Here is a 16,453-nt window from a genome sequence, read left to right as displayed (position 1 = left end):
TTCAATTGTTGGAAAATCAAATATATGTATAAGGGTGGGTCCTTGTCAAACTTTCCACATGGTTGGGATAAAGATAAATTAAATGACAAAGGGATGACGTATATATAGAGTCCCTTCCACACCATCATTCATGGTAGACTACCAACTGCAATTATTTCCAAGTTTTGACCACCGGGTTGGGTCTACTTACCTCTCTATCAATAGCAATAGCATCACACCATTTTCAAAGTTGAAAATCTGAGTGTTTGGGTTCCCACTGTTGGTGTTAATTGCGTTCACAGAATCCATCTTTTCCTCTTCACAAACAACTTATCCATACAAATTGTTATGCCAATTTGTAATAAATTTACACCCCCAGTTTGAGACAAACACGACTTCTTCACTCTTAATCATTCTTTTATTCACAACTATTCCTTTTTTTTATTCCATTCCAACGTTAACCACAATAAATACATACATACATACATAATCCACTATGTATGGTATGCCTTATCGTAGTCGGATTGTATATCCTGATTAAATCCATTTGACAGCTCAGAGATCTAACACAATTAAGTCAGTCAATCTCTATATATACTACCCCCCCTACTCCTACATGTCTCTGCATATCTTCCTATTCTTCTCTTCTTCTTTCTAATTCTCAGTTCTCTTCTCTCTCTCTCGATACATTTATAGATAGATTAGATATAGTCTGTAATTATATCCCTTCTCATCTCCTACTTTTACTCAAGTAAAAATGGCGGGCGGTGGGTGGTTTTGCCCCTGGTGCCGGGAACGGGAAAGAATATCCCGGCAACCTCACGCCGTATGTTATCGTCACTTGTGTCATTGCGGCCATGGGTGGTCTTATTTTTGGTTACGACATTGGAATATCAGGTATTTATGTTTTCACTTTGTTTCTTTATGTATTATACCTATTTTGTGTTCTTGAATCATGTCTACGTTGGGTTTATTTCTCTGTTTTCTGATTCGGATTTGTTTGTTCGACAGGTGGTGTGACGTCTATGGACTCGTTCTTGGAGAAGTTCTTCCCGTCGGTGTACAGGAAGCAGAAAGCGGACGATTCCACAAACCAGTACTGTAAATTTGACAGCGTCACACTTACTCTGTTCACGTCGTCCTTGTACTTGGCCGCGCTTTTGTCGTCGGTTGTGGCCTCGACAGTGACCAGAAAACTGGGAAGAAAACTGTCAATGCTGCTCGGCGGCGTGCTGTTCTGCGCCGGGGCCCTGATCAACGGATTTGCCCAGGGTGTCTGGATGTTGATTGTCGGCCGTATTTTACTGGGTTTCGGAATTGGGTTCGCCAATCAGGTACTTACACAATCATTCTGCATGAGAAAACGATTTTACTTGCGATTTTATTTTCTCTTTTTTGATCAATTCCGAGAGTTGAATTCTGTGTCGAGATTCAAGAGATTCGCATGTTGTAGATATTCCAATTCTCTTGTTTTTATTGCAAGTTGTCACAACGCAACAAAAACCGTGTTTTCTAATGTCCCAACATGACCTTTTCTGTTATTCTATTGTGTCGACATTTTTATAATCTAATACTGTCTATCTATCTCTGTTTCAGTTCTTGATCTTGCTTTCCCCTATCCTTTTTCTTGGTAGATTTGGTTCTTTCAGTTTTTGGTGTCACTGAGAATAATTGCAAGTTGTGGGTCAAGCCTACGCGCTCTGGCAGCTCAGATCTGATCCCAAAATTAAATATGATGTTCGAAAAACGACAGACAATGCATTTTACCAAAAGCTCAAGTTCTGAACAAACCCACCTTTCCCCCAATTCTCTTCACTTTTTCTTTCTGATTTTTTAAAGTAAATTTATTGGATTATTCCCAGTTCTGATATAGAGGATTGCTTCGTTATAGTAATTTGTAATTGCTCTGAATATTGTCATTATCACTTGGGTTCCCTTTTTCAAAATGTGGAATTGGAATAAGACATGTTCATTTTTTTCTTCGCGCGTGTTACTTGCTTGACATTTTTTGTCCCCCATGTCTTTGTTTTTTTCCATCTCAAAAAATTAAAGTTTAGAGTGAGGTTATTAATGGGATTTAGCTATTTCAATTATTGATTTTTATTTTTTGGTTCTTGCGGTACAGTCAGTGCCACTCTACCTCTCTGAGATGGCTCCTTACAAGTACAGAGGTGCCCTCAACATAGGATTTCAGCTGTCCATCACAATCGGCATCCTGGCTGCCAATGTATTGAACTACGGCTTTGCAAAAATTAAGGGCGGATGGGGTTGGAGGTTGAGCTTGGGTGGCGCAATGGTCCCTGCTCTTATCATCACTGTCGGCTCACTAGTCCTTCCCGAGACACCAAACTCCTTAATCGAGCGTGGCCAGCAGGACGATGCTCGGGCCAAGTTGAAGAGGATCCGTGGCTTATCCAACGTGGACGAAGAGTTCCATGACTTGGTCGCGGCCAGTGAGGCGTCACAAAAAGTGGAGCATCCCTGGAGGAACCTCCTACAGAGGAAGTATAGGCCTCATCTAACAATGGCTATTGCCATTCCCTTCTTTCAGCAGCTGACAGGCATCAATGTCATCATGTTTTATGCCCCCGTCTTGTTTAAAACAATCGGGTTTGGAGCTGATGCCTCACTGATGTCTGCTGTGGTCACTGGTGGCGTGAATGTTCTGGCGACTGCCGTTTCCATATACGGTGTGGATAAGTGGGGTAGAAGGTTCCTCTTCCTTGAAGGTGGTATCCAAATGCTCATTTGTCAGGTATATACGTCCGGTTCAGATTCTTTTGTCGCAAAATTATGTTGCATAGTGTATTGTACATAGCATCTTATATAATGACTTGTTCTTCAGGTTGCAGTTGCAATTTTCATAGGGCTAAAATTTGGAGTGGATGGAAATCCAGGCGAATTACCAAAGTGGTATGCAATTGTGGTAGTCGCATTTATATGTGTGTATGTAGCTGGATTTGCTTGGTCATGGGGACCTCTCGGCTGGTTGGTGCCAAGTGAAATCTTCCCACTCGAAATCCGGTCTGCTGCACAGAGTCTCAACGTTTCCGTGAACATGATCTTCACTTTCATCATAGCTCAGGTCTTCCTGACTATGCTCTGCCACCTGAAGTTTGGACTGTTCTTGTTCTTCGCCTTCTTTGTGGTGGTCATGACTATCTTCATATACTTTTTCCTGCCGGAGACGAAGAACATTCCGATTGAAGAGATGGTGGTTGTGTGGAAGGAGCACTGGTTCTGGTCCAGGTTTATGACTGAAGTTGATTACCCTAACGGATCGTTGGAAATGAACAAGGGCGGAGATAAGAGCCTCAAAGTATGATACATAAAAAGCGGATTGCATTGTTTGCTGGATAGGATATTAGGAACCAGCTTTAAGCTGTATTTAGCTTACTCTGTTACAAATATTTCAAGTGCTTCAAAGTAATTGTTGATCACTCTATTGCTGAAATTTCCTTATCCCATGTTTCAACAATTCTTACAGCAGTAAATATTATTGATATTGTACCAAAAACATTCATTAGTGTCGCATTGGATCAATTTCACTGCAACATCCATATCTATATTACCGTTACTCAAACTGCATAAAAATGGCAGCTCATATTCAAGTTTCTATTAAAAAAAACAGCCATACTCGTTACAGTCAACTGATCTCGAACCAAAGAAGAAAAAGGAAAATGAATACTGATCTATGAGTATGTAGAGAAACTATCCTTTTATTTTCACTTTGCGTCACATATTGACGTAACGTAACGGAAATGCTCTTATATGTGTTGTATGCACCTAGTCCAATCAAATTATTTTATGTTTAAAAGGAAATACGTGACAGTATCATATCCGTGTAATACTCAGACGGCCTGAAATATTACCAACAGCGTGGCGTAGGTATCTGATTTGGACAAATACAAGGGTGTCGTGGTGGTTCTAAATGGATAAAATGGCACAATCAAAAGGGAGGTGAAGGCATCAATAAATGAGTAAATCGCAATATTCAGTCCTTTACCAAAAGCTGGAATCGAATTCACGTGTTTGGAGGGGGAATCAGTAACAACCTCTTTCTGTCTATGTCCCGAAACATTGAGACCACGCCTTTTGGAGTGACATACAACGTTGCTCATATGTTTCTGTAGTTTGCAAGGTAAAAACCAAAAGGGATAATCAATTCAGTCACGGCTATGCAAATGAAGCAAAGACGTGATTGTAATTTTCTGGATTAACATGGATCACCCCTCTTCTTTTATTTGTTGGACTGATCAATTTAGGAAATGAAAAGAAAGAGATTTATGTCACGGGGAAATCTGGGTGGTCACATGATACTTACACACACATTCATTAAATTATTACAAGGAAAGAAGTTAGGATTTGTTGGGTGGATAGAATTGGATAAGTGCAGGGTGGCTGGATGGGTACTACTGCTTTTCACTGATGATAAGTGAGAAATATATACCATTAATCTCGGGGGATCATTTCTTTTTGGTGGGAAAAAAGCACTCTGATTCCCCATTCTTCTCGGTTGTTCAATTAGAGCTTCACTAATACATCAATCTCAAAGAATAGACAGTAGGGTCCGGAAAAAGAAAAAGTGTAGTGCTGGATTCAGTGTACTTATGCTAAGAGGGTGGGGTGTTTAACTAAGTTTATTACAACTATGTTTTTTTCTTTAAAAAAAAAACATTTTATAATATTATACCTTATATTAAGAGCAAGGTTGCAAAGAGTTTAGAGAAAATAAGATTATATACAGAGCTTATAACATATTAGTAATGACAATTTCGTAGCTGGTATGATTCAAATTAAACAAATTAAATAAGTTTGTTAAAATTTTAAAAATATATTGTGTATTCTATATCCTTTTGTTTTAAATGACTTTATATGCACCAAATTATATTTTAATTTTAAGTATTATAAGCCTCTTTTTAAAAAAATTATCAAATTTTCTTGAACTTCTTACAAAATATTCTGAAAAGCTTACAAGGTAATTGAAACATGCTCTAGATTTCTCAAAATTTTGCAGTTATATTAAAAAGCTTGGTTTTGGCAGAATAGGTGATGATTAGCCTAAAAATTGGGATTTAGATGTGGATAAGGGGCGGGTTGGTGAAATGGGGAATCAGGTTCTCTTTGTCTTGTTTTTATGCTGTCGTAAATTTGGTGGCATATTCGAGGAGACGTTGAGTGGAAGCAACCACCTCAATCCTTTTTCCCTTCACTTTTTATCTGGATATATAGGATTTTAGGTTTTAGAATTGCAATTGGATTTTGGTCAGTACTAAGTGAGCATTTACAATTTATTAAATATTACTTAATATACTAATAATACATTTACTAACATTCTTGTTATGTAAATTTGAAATGGTTTTTGATAAATTTGTTAGTGGGTCATTTAACGCAATGGACTATTTGGGGGACAAATTGTTAGATTATTTAATGCAAAGATTCATTTTGAATATATTTTTTGAGAAAATTGGAAATAATATGAATAATTGACGGACAGAAGTGGATGACAAAATGTGGAAATACTAAGGAGATTGATTTTTAATTGAATTCAAATCTGGACGAGCTCTAGATATTATTACTGGACTGCCCAAAAAAAGCTTGTAAAGTATTCAGCCGAATGGCTACTGGTAAACAAGGCCTGAATATATATACCCAGATAAAGATTGGCTCAGCTGATTGAATTTGGTTTCGCCAATTATCTTGTCTGAAAGTATGGAAAGCCCAAGACGCATTGTCATATTTTCCCACAAATTTTCCTTCATGGCCCATTAGTGATTCACAGCTGATTTCAACACTTGTGCTTCAGACGACAATGTCAAAATGTACAATAATGATTCTCTGGTTTCCAATTCCACAAGTTAGAAAAAAATGGGAAACTGGACATTTTCATCAACTCAATATTCAAAGTCTACTCCCATGTCCACAGGGTAAGGAATGAGGAGTTGAGGCGGCGATCCTACACAGGTAACACAGCCACAGCATTACTGACTACACTACACCCCACAGTTTGCTAGATGGGTTGATTTTTCTATTTCAAATTTTTATTGTATTTTTTATTTTGTTCAATATACATATGATTAAATATATAAAAATAACATCATGTATAATATTTTATAGATGATCTTCTTATTCTTCTTTGCATATATATATATATACATATATGTATTGTCTGTTTGTAGACGTTATCTCCCTTCTCCTCTCCTTGTTTCTTTTAATACTCTGTAAGTTTAAAAGTAGGAAAAATGGCGGGTGGTGGTTTTGGGCCCGGTCCCGGAAACCGGAGAGATTATCCAAGCAACCTAACGCCGTATGTCATCGTCACTTGCGCCATTGCATCCACGGGTGGCCTTATTTTTGGTTACGATATCGGAATTTCAGGTACTTATATATTTCATTATTTTCTTTATGTTGTTCTTGAATCATGTTTACGGTGGTTGTTTTTGATTTGGAATAAGGGTTTTGTCTGTTTAACAGGCGGTGTGACGTCTATGGAGTCGTTCTTGAAGAAGTTCTTCCCGGCAGTGCACAGGAAGCTGCAGATACCGGACGCTTCCACAAACCAGTACTGTCTATTTGACAGCGTAACGCTTACTCTGTTCACCTCCTCCTTGTATTTGGCTGCGTTTTTCTCCTCCTTTGCGGCCTCGATAGTCTCCAGAAAACTGGGAAGGAAATTGTCAATGCTGCTCGGTGGTGTGCTGTTCTGCGTCGGGGCATTGCTTAGTGGCTTTGCTGAGGCTGTTTGGATGCTGATTGTTGGCCGTATTTTTCTGGGTTTCGGAATTGGGTTTGCCAATCAGGTATATATCATATACACAATCATTCTTCATAAGAAAGATTGTTCCAAGAGTTGATGTTTGTGCCGATATTCAAGAGATTCGCATGTTTCTAGATATTCCTGTTCTCATAACATTCATGTCCTTTTTGGTGCGTCCTGGGATCTTGGTTCATCGGAAGCCGGTTCTGACAATTATGATTTTTTTGATAAATTAAGAGACATTCCTTGAGCTAAGATTTAATTATACAAATAATTATGACTTGTATAAAATTAGAAATACATTGCAATAGCTACCATTTTCAAATGTGGAATCTGATAAGACATATATATATCCAGTTTCTCTTTACCAACTGCCTTTCATTCCCAAAAGGCAAGAAATTGACAGTTAAATTGAGTTGATGCACTTATTTTCTTTGTGTTGTGGTGGTACAGTCAGTGCCGCTCTACCTCTCTGAGATGGCTCCTTACAAGTACAGAGGTGCTCTCAACATAGGATTTCAGCTCTCCATCACAATCGGCATCCTGGCTGCCAACGTACTGAACTATGGCTTTGCAAAAATTGAGGGCGGCTGGGGTTGGAGGTTGAGCTTGGGTGGCGCCGTGGTCCCTGCTCTGATCGTCACCCTCGGTTCACTGGTCCTCCCCGAGACACCAAACTCCCTCATCGAGCGTGGCAAGCAGGACGATGCTCGAGCCAATTTGCAAAGGATCCGAGGCGTACCCAATGTGGACCAAGAGTTCAATTATTTGGTCTCGGCATGTGAGGCGTCTCGAAGGGTGGAGCACCCCTGGCGGAACCTCCTCGACTGCAAGTACAAGTCTCATCTCGCAATGGCTATTGCCATTCCCTTTTTCCAGCAGCTGGCAGGCATCAGCGCCGTCGTGTTTTACGCGCCCCTCCTTTTCCAAACATTCGGGTTGGGAGCCGACACCGCATTGATATCGGCTGTTGTGACCGGTAGCGTGAATGTCGTGGCCACTGTGGTTTCCATATATTGTGTAGATAAATGGGGAAGAAGGTTTCTTTTCCTTGAAGGCGGTATCCAAATGCTCATTTGTCTGGTACATACGATCAGTCAGCCACATTTTCAATCGCAAACACATCTTACACTTGGCATATGATAGTAACTTTGAATTCGATTTGTTCTTCAGATTGCGGTTGCAGTTTGTATGGCACTGAAATTTGGGGTAGATGGAAATCCAGGGGAAATACCAAAGTGGTACGCAGTTGTGGTGGTGGCATTTATATGTGTATATGTTGCTGGATTTGCATGGTCATGGGGGCCTTTGGGCTGGTTGGTTCCGAGTGAAATTTTCCCATTAGAAATTCGGTCGGCTGCGCAGAGTCTCAACGTTTCAATCAACATGATTGTCACCTTTATTACAGGTCAAACCTTCTTCACTATGCTCTGCCACTTGAAGTTTGGATTGTTCTTATTCTTTGCCTTTTTTGTGGTGGTGATGACTCTCTTTATATACTTTTTCTTGCCGGAGACTAAGAACATTCCCATCGAAGCAATAGATTTTCCATATTTTATATTTCTACAATTTTTACAAGCAGTGAATATTGTACCAAGAAGTTTCATGGTTTAATTTAAATGCACATATACATCACGTTGGATTGAAGTTGAACTGTGATTCACTACATTATTCATAATAATATGGATTTTCCATCAAATTTTGTGTCATCAATAGATGATTTGGCATATATCACGGGAAACAAAACTTATGATTCACAAATGACAAACTTTGAAATCTTGGGCTATTTGAAAGATATGGATATGGGCTTAATTATTTTTTATTATAAAAAAATATAGAAATATATTTAAAATAAATAATATGATATTAATAATGCAAGTCACAGTCTGTAACCGTGACTCAACCAATTTTTTTTTTTAATTTTGCTTTCGCGACTCCACAATTTCTTTTATATATATATAAAAATTTTAGGAAGATATCGTGGATGAGAACCGCGACTCACGATTTCAATGACAGCCTTGGGTGAAGGCTGACAGTCTTCATGACAAGGTTGCTTCAGACATTTACCTTTGTTTTTTTCATTTTTTTATAATAAATGTATATATTATTAATATTATATATTATATATCATAATAATTTAAACATTTTTTTAATTATAATCAACTTTTAAGATTGATGTATTTGTCAGATATTTTTTAATTATAATTAATAAAATTATATTATATTTGTCATATAATTTATTCATATTTGATCAAATGCGATGGGAATTAAAATTTTCCATATATCTAAATTCTTCTTCACTTCAATAGTATAATAATGCAGCTGTAGTGTAGCTCGGACGTTAACAGCACCGTGTTTGTACAAATACTAGGCCTGGATTTCAAACATATTGAATTTGGGGCAAGCTCTTAGCCCATGTAGCAGAAATAACTAATTGTTCGCTGCAAAATCAGCTGCCGCCCAGTCCCTATGGCTGTGATATATTCTCCATGAAAATTAATAAAGAACACGACAACAGGCGAAGTTTTATTCATATTAATATAACATTCTCAACTCAAAATTACCCAATATTTCCTATCAACTTGAATGATATTTTATGATCTTTTTGCTGAAATCAAACACAAGAAAATAAAACTAGATGGAGCTAAAATGTGTGTATGGAGCTCCTTATTCATGGCATCTCCCACATGTTCATGATCAACAAAGAAGCATCGATGTTGATTTTCACAGTCCGTGGAGTTAACTCAAGAACCATTGATGCATAGCCACTGGCCGATGAAGAGTGCGGTGCAGTTTAGGTTAGGGTTGATGGCGTCGAAGGCTGTGGTGGTCAAGTTGTACGTCTGAGCAATTGCAAAACAAGTATCCCCACTCTTCACTCCCACCACCGAGTCGCAGGTTAGAATCGGAGTCGTCTTGATGTGAACTGCAAATACTCAAAATTAAACGAGTGCAAGAAAATTGGATGGGAACGTTTTAGCTTGAGATGGGAGGACATAAGTACGTATAGTAGCGTTTGACAACTTACAACCAAAAATTGATCTGCTTTCTGCTATTGTGATCATGAGAAGAAGTGATGAAAGCATCAGAGCGAAGTTGAGGAAATTAGTGGAAATTTTAGCCATGTTTTGATGTAATTATTTCCTTTGCTTGCTATTGATGTTTAATCTCTGGGATGCGGCTTCCGAAGTACTATATTTATATAGAAGAACTTTGAAAGACAGCAGAAATCATGACAAAACTGCGTTGTTATCTTTGATGTCGACATTAGGCCGACTTGCAACAATGAATCTTAGACGGTGAAGTGTGCAAGAGAAGCTGGTATTAATCTATGCATATCTTTTGTTTTGGTTGTTGGGGCAGAAACTGATCACAACAGCAAACAAGAAACAACCGATGGACGACTAAATCGAAGTATATCAATCACAATCATCGTCGCATCGTGTTTGTGTCACAAGATACAGAATGTTCTTGCTTATGTCGGCAAAATGGGAGGGATTCTTCAAAACTGGTGGAAGCCATCTCCTTTGGGATCTGATATTCATCTCTTTCTTTCCCCTCCTTTTCCTTAGTTCTGCGTCCAGCAATTCAGGTACATGATTTGTCGAAGGGACTCATCAGTCTCGTTCCTTCTATTGTCTTCCTCATTGTTGCTCAAATAAGTTCCTCCATCTTCAAATGAATTGTCACTTGCAGGAGGAGCTGAATAACTAGCCCGAAAACCAGAGTCATTCTTCACGGTTCGGCAGCCAGCCGTCTGCCCTTCCGCCATTGCTACAGCCGCGGCCAAGCAAAATCTACTGAGGTGTTCCATCGTTCTATGATCCTCTCTATTTCTTACTCTACTTTCAGTGCAATGAATTTCAAAAGATTAGGGTTTTGGGTTCACTTATAGATGAGAAGAAGGTTAAAGGTGATGATGCAGGTATATATATAGGTAGAGTGATTGATTTCTATCAGTTGGCGGGGACACTGGTTTTATGAGTTTTCTGGCGGCGAGATATGGATATGATTGTATTATCTGGATATGGCATGCCCACAGAGACTGGTGGTGTACGCCCACCACTCAGAAGTCTATCGGTAATTTTGTCGAGCACTTATTGTACGTTTCACATTGCAAACTTGATCTAAAGAACTTGCGTTCAATTGCGGCTTGCTAGGAGTATTTCAGGCCTTACTACTAAAATCTCAGCCCAGCCCGATTTTTCAAGTGGGCATGCATATCTTGATCTGTTTCCAAGAATTGGAAATAAAATTTATAACGATATTCATTTCAAATAAAGAATTTTAACCGACACGGACCACGCAAGACTAGAATAATTATGTTAGACGGAGACAGGTACGTGAACATATCTCATACAACATGAGTTAGCTTGCTATTTATGTCCAATAGTGTTCTGGTCCCAGGTGATTAGTCTTGATGTTAGATTCTTCTCAATCATATATATGCTTAACAATACGAGGGAAAAAACAAGAAAAATAAACCAAAAGGAACTGCAGAAAGGAAAAGGTCTTCACATGGAAGATAAAACTTCTCTCATTTAAGAAACAAAATCACGTATCTACAGATATGTAAATGGCAATAAGCCGAATACCTAGTATTTAAACCGGTAACTACTAGATTGACTTGAGGATCCACCATCCCTACTGAACACTTTGGCAGATTGCCTTTGACAAATAACTAAATACAACCATTGGAAGTAGAATGCAGAATTTTTCAGCCAGACAAGAGACTTACAGGAAGAAACATCAGTTATACAGAATCTACCCCTTCGACTTGTTGTCGAGCTAGGTATCTTTCTCTTCTTTCTTTCTGCATAGTAGAATTTAGAAGAGAATTAAAATTGAAGAAACATGATCAGAAAGATTTTGCAATAAGTATTTAAAGGCAAGATGGCTCACCCATTCATCAATGACGAGTCCTTCTCCAATAAACTTTGGGCCTGTGTCTTCTGAAGGCTTCTTGCGGGCCTCCAATTCGGCCTCAGCTTCGGCTAATTGACGCTTTAATTTCTCTAGAGCCTTCAAATATACAGCAGGTATTTTCAGCATTTCCAATGAAAATCATTTGTTCCCAAGAAAAGACATGCAAGATTATACAACCACCTATACTGAATTGACATCAGATAAAGTGGTATACAGATTTAAAAACCAGAAAATCTTGACTTACAGGACTAGGTCGTTCAACATCCAGGAAAACTACCCGAAGTATCTGCTCAACAGCCACTTGATCCTTGTGCTCATCAAACTGAGTCAAAACAAAATGTAACAGATTGTAAGGCACAGAAATAGAGTTCGAGGAGACTTCATTCAACAACACAAACATTCCGGATTAATGAAAATGTATGACCTCTACTGTTAGCATCTGTTTGCATGCATGGTATATTAATAAATAATTCCAAGATAGATTGACTCTCTTTTTCTCTGGTATTAATATGGTTGCAATAGAAAAGCCAGTTTTCAACATAAATTTCTCCTTGCAAGCGGTATTGACAATGATACGGCCTAGGGGGCATCAGACAAACCAGTTCAGGAATGTAGTCCATTGGTCCCTTCACTTTTAGGCTCATAATTTTGAACTTCACTCTGCTCTTCTGATCCATTGGCTTCTCATTGTTCTCTGGATGCTCAACAAACTTGAATACTGATAGAAACATCCAAGAACAAGAAAGAGAGAACTATAAGATTCAACTTTTAGCCAAATGAATGGATGCTTCGAACTCATGTATTTGCATTAATGAATATAAAGATTCAAATTTTACCAACAAAAGAAAAGGTCAAAATATCATAGCAAATAATTACCAGTTGCAATTATACTCTCGCCTGGAGCAAGAATGGCACCAGGAGGACGCATGAAACAGCTTTTCGGTGCAGTTGTTTGGAACTATAACATCAACAATGAATACCACTCAGAACAAACAGCAATAGAATTGAAGTGCTTACATATGATCATCAATAACCTCAACCAAAATCAAGCATACTTAAGAGCATACACGACTCACTAGTTCTATATCAGCCTAAAGAAAAATGAGCAGGAAGAGAGAATAAACGAAGATCAACCAATGCTCAGCATACCTTGAATGCTACATGAGACTTGCTTGTATTTTTAATTTTTACAGCACTTCGGACTTGTTTGCCAGGCTCATCTGCAAGTAATTACAGCAAGAAATGTTAAGTTAATGCACACAAATAAAAGGAAATGAAGTTCAGCCAATCAATCTGTTACAGGAGGTGCAGGCTCAAAAAAGTCAAATATTAAGCAGCATCCAGATAACGAAATGGTTGCATGTACATGTCTGAGGCCGCAGGTGTCCAAATAGATCCTAAGACAGCCATTATTAACTGTAATAATAGAAAGCACCCCAAGGAATTCCTATTAGGAAGCTTTGGACTTCTAGAGACTGCAAAGTAGTATCTAACCTATTTATTCAGAAACACAGACCAAAATTCCATCCGCTTCATGGGACATGAAAATTACTTTGAAAGATCCTTGCTTGGTAAGAAAGAGACTCCCTTCTATTCAGCTCTTCTTTTTCATTGATGTTACTCCTTTTCCTTCTATTGCTAACAAGACAATTGAGTGAAAACAAAAAGATGAGGTCGGTTCGGCAGCATCACTTTCCGTACCACTATACAGTAAACCCTCCAATCTCCACTGAAAACTCAGTGCAGGTTAAAATTAATTGACATTAACTTTGCTTTTGTATCCAATTGCACTCGCTGTTACGCCACAGAAGTAGGAAAGAATAAATTTCTAAGCAGCAGTCCAAGTATAAATATTATAGTTTTCTCCAACTTTTGAGAGCCTCTAATTGTTAAGAACACAATAATCTTTCTAAACCCAGTAATATCACATAAACAACAAACTAAGTACTTAACCACAGAAGTAATAGCAAAGGAGGAACGAAAATCATAATCTCAGATCATCCATCAAAAGAAAACACCAGATCAAGCTTATCAAAATTAATCAAAAACGAATCTTTCACCGGAGAAATACCACCAGGAAGCAAGTCCGAGAAACAGCGAAACAGAAGTTAAAAACACACTAGCCAAAGCAAAAAGTGTAGAGTCCAGAAAGAGATGGGTGCATACAAGGAAAATACAGCTTATTAGAGGGATCAAGCTTCAAACGCCGGCGCGTGGGAAGCAGAGATCTGGCGACGGAAGAAACAGAGGTGGCAGTAGTGGCGTGGGAACCCGATCCCTCCACCTGTGAATGGGCGTTACTGTTTCCATGGCCGTAGTTCTGCTGATAAAGAGCAAAATTGGAGGAAGACGAGGTGGTTGAATGAGAATTCCGGAAAGGCAGCTTGAACAGCCCCCAAACCTTGCCGTCCATTTTCTCTTCGGCGATTGCCATGAATCAAGTCAAGACGCTTCGCCGGAGCACCTAAACGACGTCGCACACCGGACGAGTTTTGGTTTGAGGTTACAGCTTTTTGAATGGAGAGTGCGACTTTTGAAAAGTTATTTGTTGGTGCTTTGTGCAGTGCAGAAGAATTTGGAAGTTCCCAACGCCAACGGCGTTTTATTATTGAACAATACTACGGGTCGGGTTATGGGATTTGAATTTGGAGGGTGCGGATTCAAGTTTCAACTTTCAACCGTCAACAACGTAGTTGGTTTGACCCGAGCAGATTAGTGGGGACCTCGATTCCGAGTCTTCCCCCTCAGTCAAATAATGCATATAACAATACCGCCATTAAGTAAATATTTTTTTCTTAATTAATTAAAGTTCAATAGATTACGATTAATTAATAATTATTACAAGTACAGAGGAGAGGTGTTGGATAACGTGGTGGAGTTGGCGACCAAGCACGTACACGTTTAGACAAGCCTGTTTTTGACTTTCAAAGTATGAAAAAATTCCTTTGCGCTCGTTTCTTTTGATTTTGATTCTGAATTGCTGACTGGGACGTTTCATGTTTGGGATTTAAGATAATGACTGTATATTAGTTTAGTGATTAGGAATTAGGATTACAAAGATTGATCACCTTAATTACCTACTAACTACAATTTTGAAAGTCAAAATGTACTAAGTTTGAGAAAAAGACATCGAACGCATTTATGTGGACGTTTAATTTGTGTTTGGAGTAATATTTCTGGAAGTCTTGATTGGAATATCATTTTATTAGGGAAAATATAAATAATCGAAGCTCACATGGATTTTATCAAGTTTCGATTATGTGTGGAATTCTATGTCGAAATTAAATAATTTAGATAGGAGATATTGGACCCAATTTGTTATGAGCTTGTTAGAAAATCAATCTAGCGGCCGGCCTTAAATTAAAAAAAATTGGTGACCTTGAACATTCTGGTAAGTTGAATAATGAGAGATACGTATGGTCATATTGTTCTATTGAAAAATGAAATATGTTTAACTTCAGATCATAAATTCTTGACTGTTTTAATAGTGTTATGTCTGACTAAGACTAGTATTGATCCATATGGTTGAAGTTTGATTTATTTGAATGGAACTTTTATATATTTGTCCATTAAAAGAATTGCAGTTATCCAGATAAAAAGCATACTTGAATTAGTATAAGGGACTTAAACTCCTTTGGATAACCATGAAAGATTAATTAGTGAGGCATGTGATCAACGCTTTACAATTTGTAACAATATCAATATCAACTGTTGGAATTTATTCGGTTCAGGATCATTTATGGTAGGCCCAATTCCTCACTCACTTGGATGAAAACCCGGTCCACCAACCCAGCCCACAATCCGATCCACTTCCCCTGACTCGATTTCCTAACTAGTTAACACTAACCCTTATTCTTTTCTCCCTCATTTTTCTTGGCCATTGTTTTTTATCTCTTCATCTTCCTCGTCACTCTCTCTCTCTCCCTTATTTCTCTAAACCGCCATTTTCATGGCCTCTGAAAAATCTCCACCGCCTTCGTCTTCAATGTTCGACCACTATAAATCCCCCCTCCCCGTTGTTCTTCATGAATGAATCTGTGATCCTTAGTGGTGTTGGTTGGTTGTTCTTGGGTCCTTGGTGGATCGAATTACTGTTTTCTAATAAAACGTGCAATCGGTGAGCGAGGTAGTCGCCCTGAGTGGCTTCAGGAGACCCTTCACCGGATCTGGCTCTCCTTGTTCATACGATTCATTTATTTGCTTTACTTCTGTTGATAATTACTTTGCATAATTTATTCTGTAATTTGTTTTGACTTGTAATATTGAGGTTGTAAACCCATTGGTCTGTAATAGTAAGTTAGAACTCATCACTTTGAGATAAATTCCCAACATCAACATTTTCTTATGCTAATATAATTAAATTTACTGGACCTTAATTGATACATCATCAATTTAACAAACTCTAGCTCTTCGTATTTGATCATTAAATTGATACATCAATCACAGAGAAATACATGCAATACTTCATAACATTGTGTAATATCAAAAATAATCCTCTGAGGCCTTACACCAGTAATCCTAAATTTGTAATGATAATTTCACGCGAAAGAATTCATTATCAAACACAAAGTAATTTGGATGATCAACCGGACAATACATGAAAAATGATTCATTGCAAACACCAAAATTATAAAATATATATGATTGGAATTAAGAGTAGAAATATATATTCATAAGGCTATAAAATTAGAAGAAGTAGTAGTAGTACGTGTATATACACTTGATACATACAACTCCCACTCTCCATGTTTTACAAAAGCCGACCACGCTCTTTCACTACCTACTCAGAAC

At 38.1% G+C, this 16,453-nt stretch overlaps 3 protein-coding genes across 3 annotated transcripts; 2 read left to right on the top strand and 1 right to left on the bottom strand.

Moving 5' to 3' along the window:
- LOC105175452 (sugar carrier protein C-like) lies at positions 491-3,498 on the top strand. Its single transcript, XM_011097891.2, has 4 exons — positions 491-876; positions 991-1,313; positions 2,105-2,734; positions 2,825-3,498. The coding sequence occupies exons 1-4, from the start codon at positions 837-839 to the stop codon at positions 3,302-3,304; spliced, it is 1,473 nt and encodes a 490-aa protein (XP_011096193.1). The 5' UTR covers positions 491-836; the 3' UTR covers positions 3,305-3,498.
- LOC105175476 (sugar carrier protein C-like) lies at positions 6,166-8,502 on the top strand. The gene is made up of 4 exons (XM_011097923.2): positions 6,166-6,357; positions 6,454-6,779; positions 7,190-7,819; positions 7,910-8,502. Exons 1-4 carry the CDS (start codon positions 6,222-6,224, stop codon positions 8,348-8,350), a joined length of 1,533 nt encoding a protein of 510 aa, XP_011096225.1. The 5' UTR covers positions 6,166-6,221; the 3' UTR covers positions 8,351-8,502.
- LOC105175451 (vesicle-associated protein 4-2) lies at positions 10,954-14,249 on the bottom strand. The gene is made up of 7 exons (XM_011097890.2): positions 13,829-14,249; positions 12,812-12,882; positions 12,539-12,620; positions 12,262-12,380; positions 11,907-11,984; positions 11,639-11,758; positions 10,954-11,549 (listed from the first exon to the last, which is right to left on the bottom strand). Exons 1-7 carry the CDS (start codon positions 14,094-14,096, stop codon positions 11,490-11,492), a joined length of 798 nt encoding a protein of 265 aa, XP_011096192.1. The 5' UTR covers positions 14,097-14,249; the 3' UTR covers positions 10,954-11,489.

The sequence above is a fragment of the Sesamum indicum genome, linkage group LG12 (assembly GCF_000512975.1).
Source record: "Sesamum indicum cultivar Zhongzhi No. 13 linkage group LG12, S_indicum_v1.0, whole genome shotgun sequence".
NCBI classification, from domain to species: domain Eukaryota; kingdom Viridiplantae; phylum Streptophyta; class Magnoliopsida; order Lamiales; family Pedaliaceae; genus Sesamum; species Sesamum indicum.
This window is presented reverse-complemented; position numbering and strand designations above follow the sequence as displayed.

Bases quoted from the DNA above. Each gene is read 5' to 3' on its own strand.
- LOC105175451 (XM_011097890.2), bottom strand. From the start codon at position 14,096: ATGGCAATCGCCGAAGAGAAAATGGACGGCAAGGTTTGGGGGCTGTTC. The intron at 12,381-12,538 runs GTAATTATTTGC...TGTTTCTATCAG, and splicing joins CGAGAGTATAATTGCAACTG to TATTCAAGTTTGTTGAGCAT. The intron at 11,759-11,906 runs GTAAGTCAAGAT...GTATATTTGAAG, and splicing joins ATGTTGAACGACCTAGTCCT to GCTCTAGAGAAATTAAAGCG.
- LOC105175476 (XM_011097923.2), top strand. From the start codon at position 6,222: ATGGCGGGTGGTGGTTTTGGGCCCGGTCCCGGAAACCGGAGAGATTAT. The intron at 6,780-7,189 runs GTATATATCATA...GTGGTGGTACAG, and splicing joins GAATTGGGTTTGCCAATCAG to TCAGTGCCGCTCTACCTCTC. The intron at 7,820-7,909 runs GTACATACGATC...TTTGTTCTTCAG, and splicing joins TCCAAATGCTCATTTGTCTG to ATTGCGGTTGCAGTTTGTAT.
- LOC105175452 (XM_011097891.2), top strand. From the start codon at position 837: ATGGGTGGTCTTATTTTTGGTTACGACATTGGAATATCAG. The intron at 1,314-2,104 runs GTACTTACACAA...CTTGCGGTACAG, and splicing joins GAATTGGGTTCGCCAATCAG to TCAGTGCCACTCTACCTCTC. The intron at 2,735-2,824 runs GTATATACGTCC...CTTGTTCTTCAG, and splicing joins TCCAAATGCTCATTTGTCAG to GTTGCAGTTGCAATTTTCAT.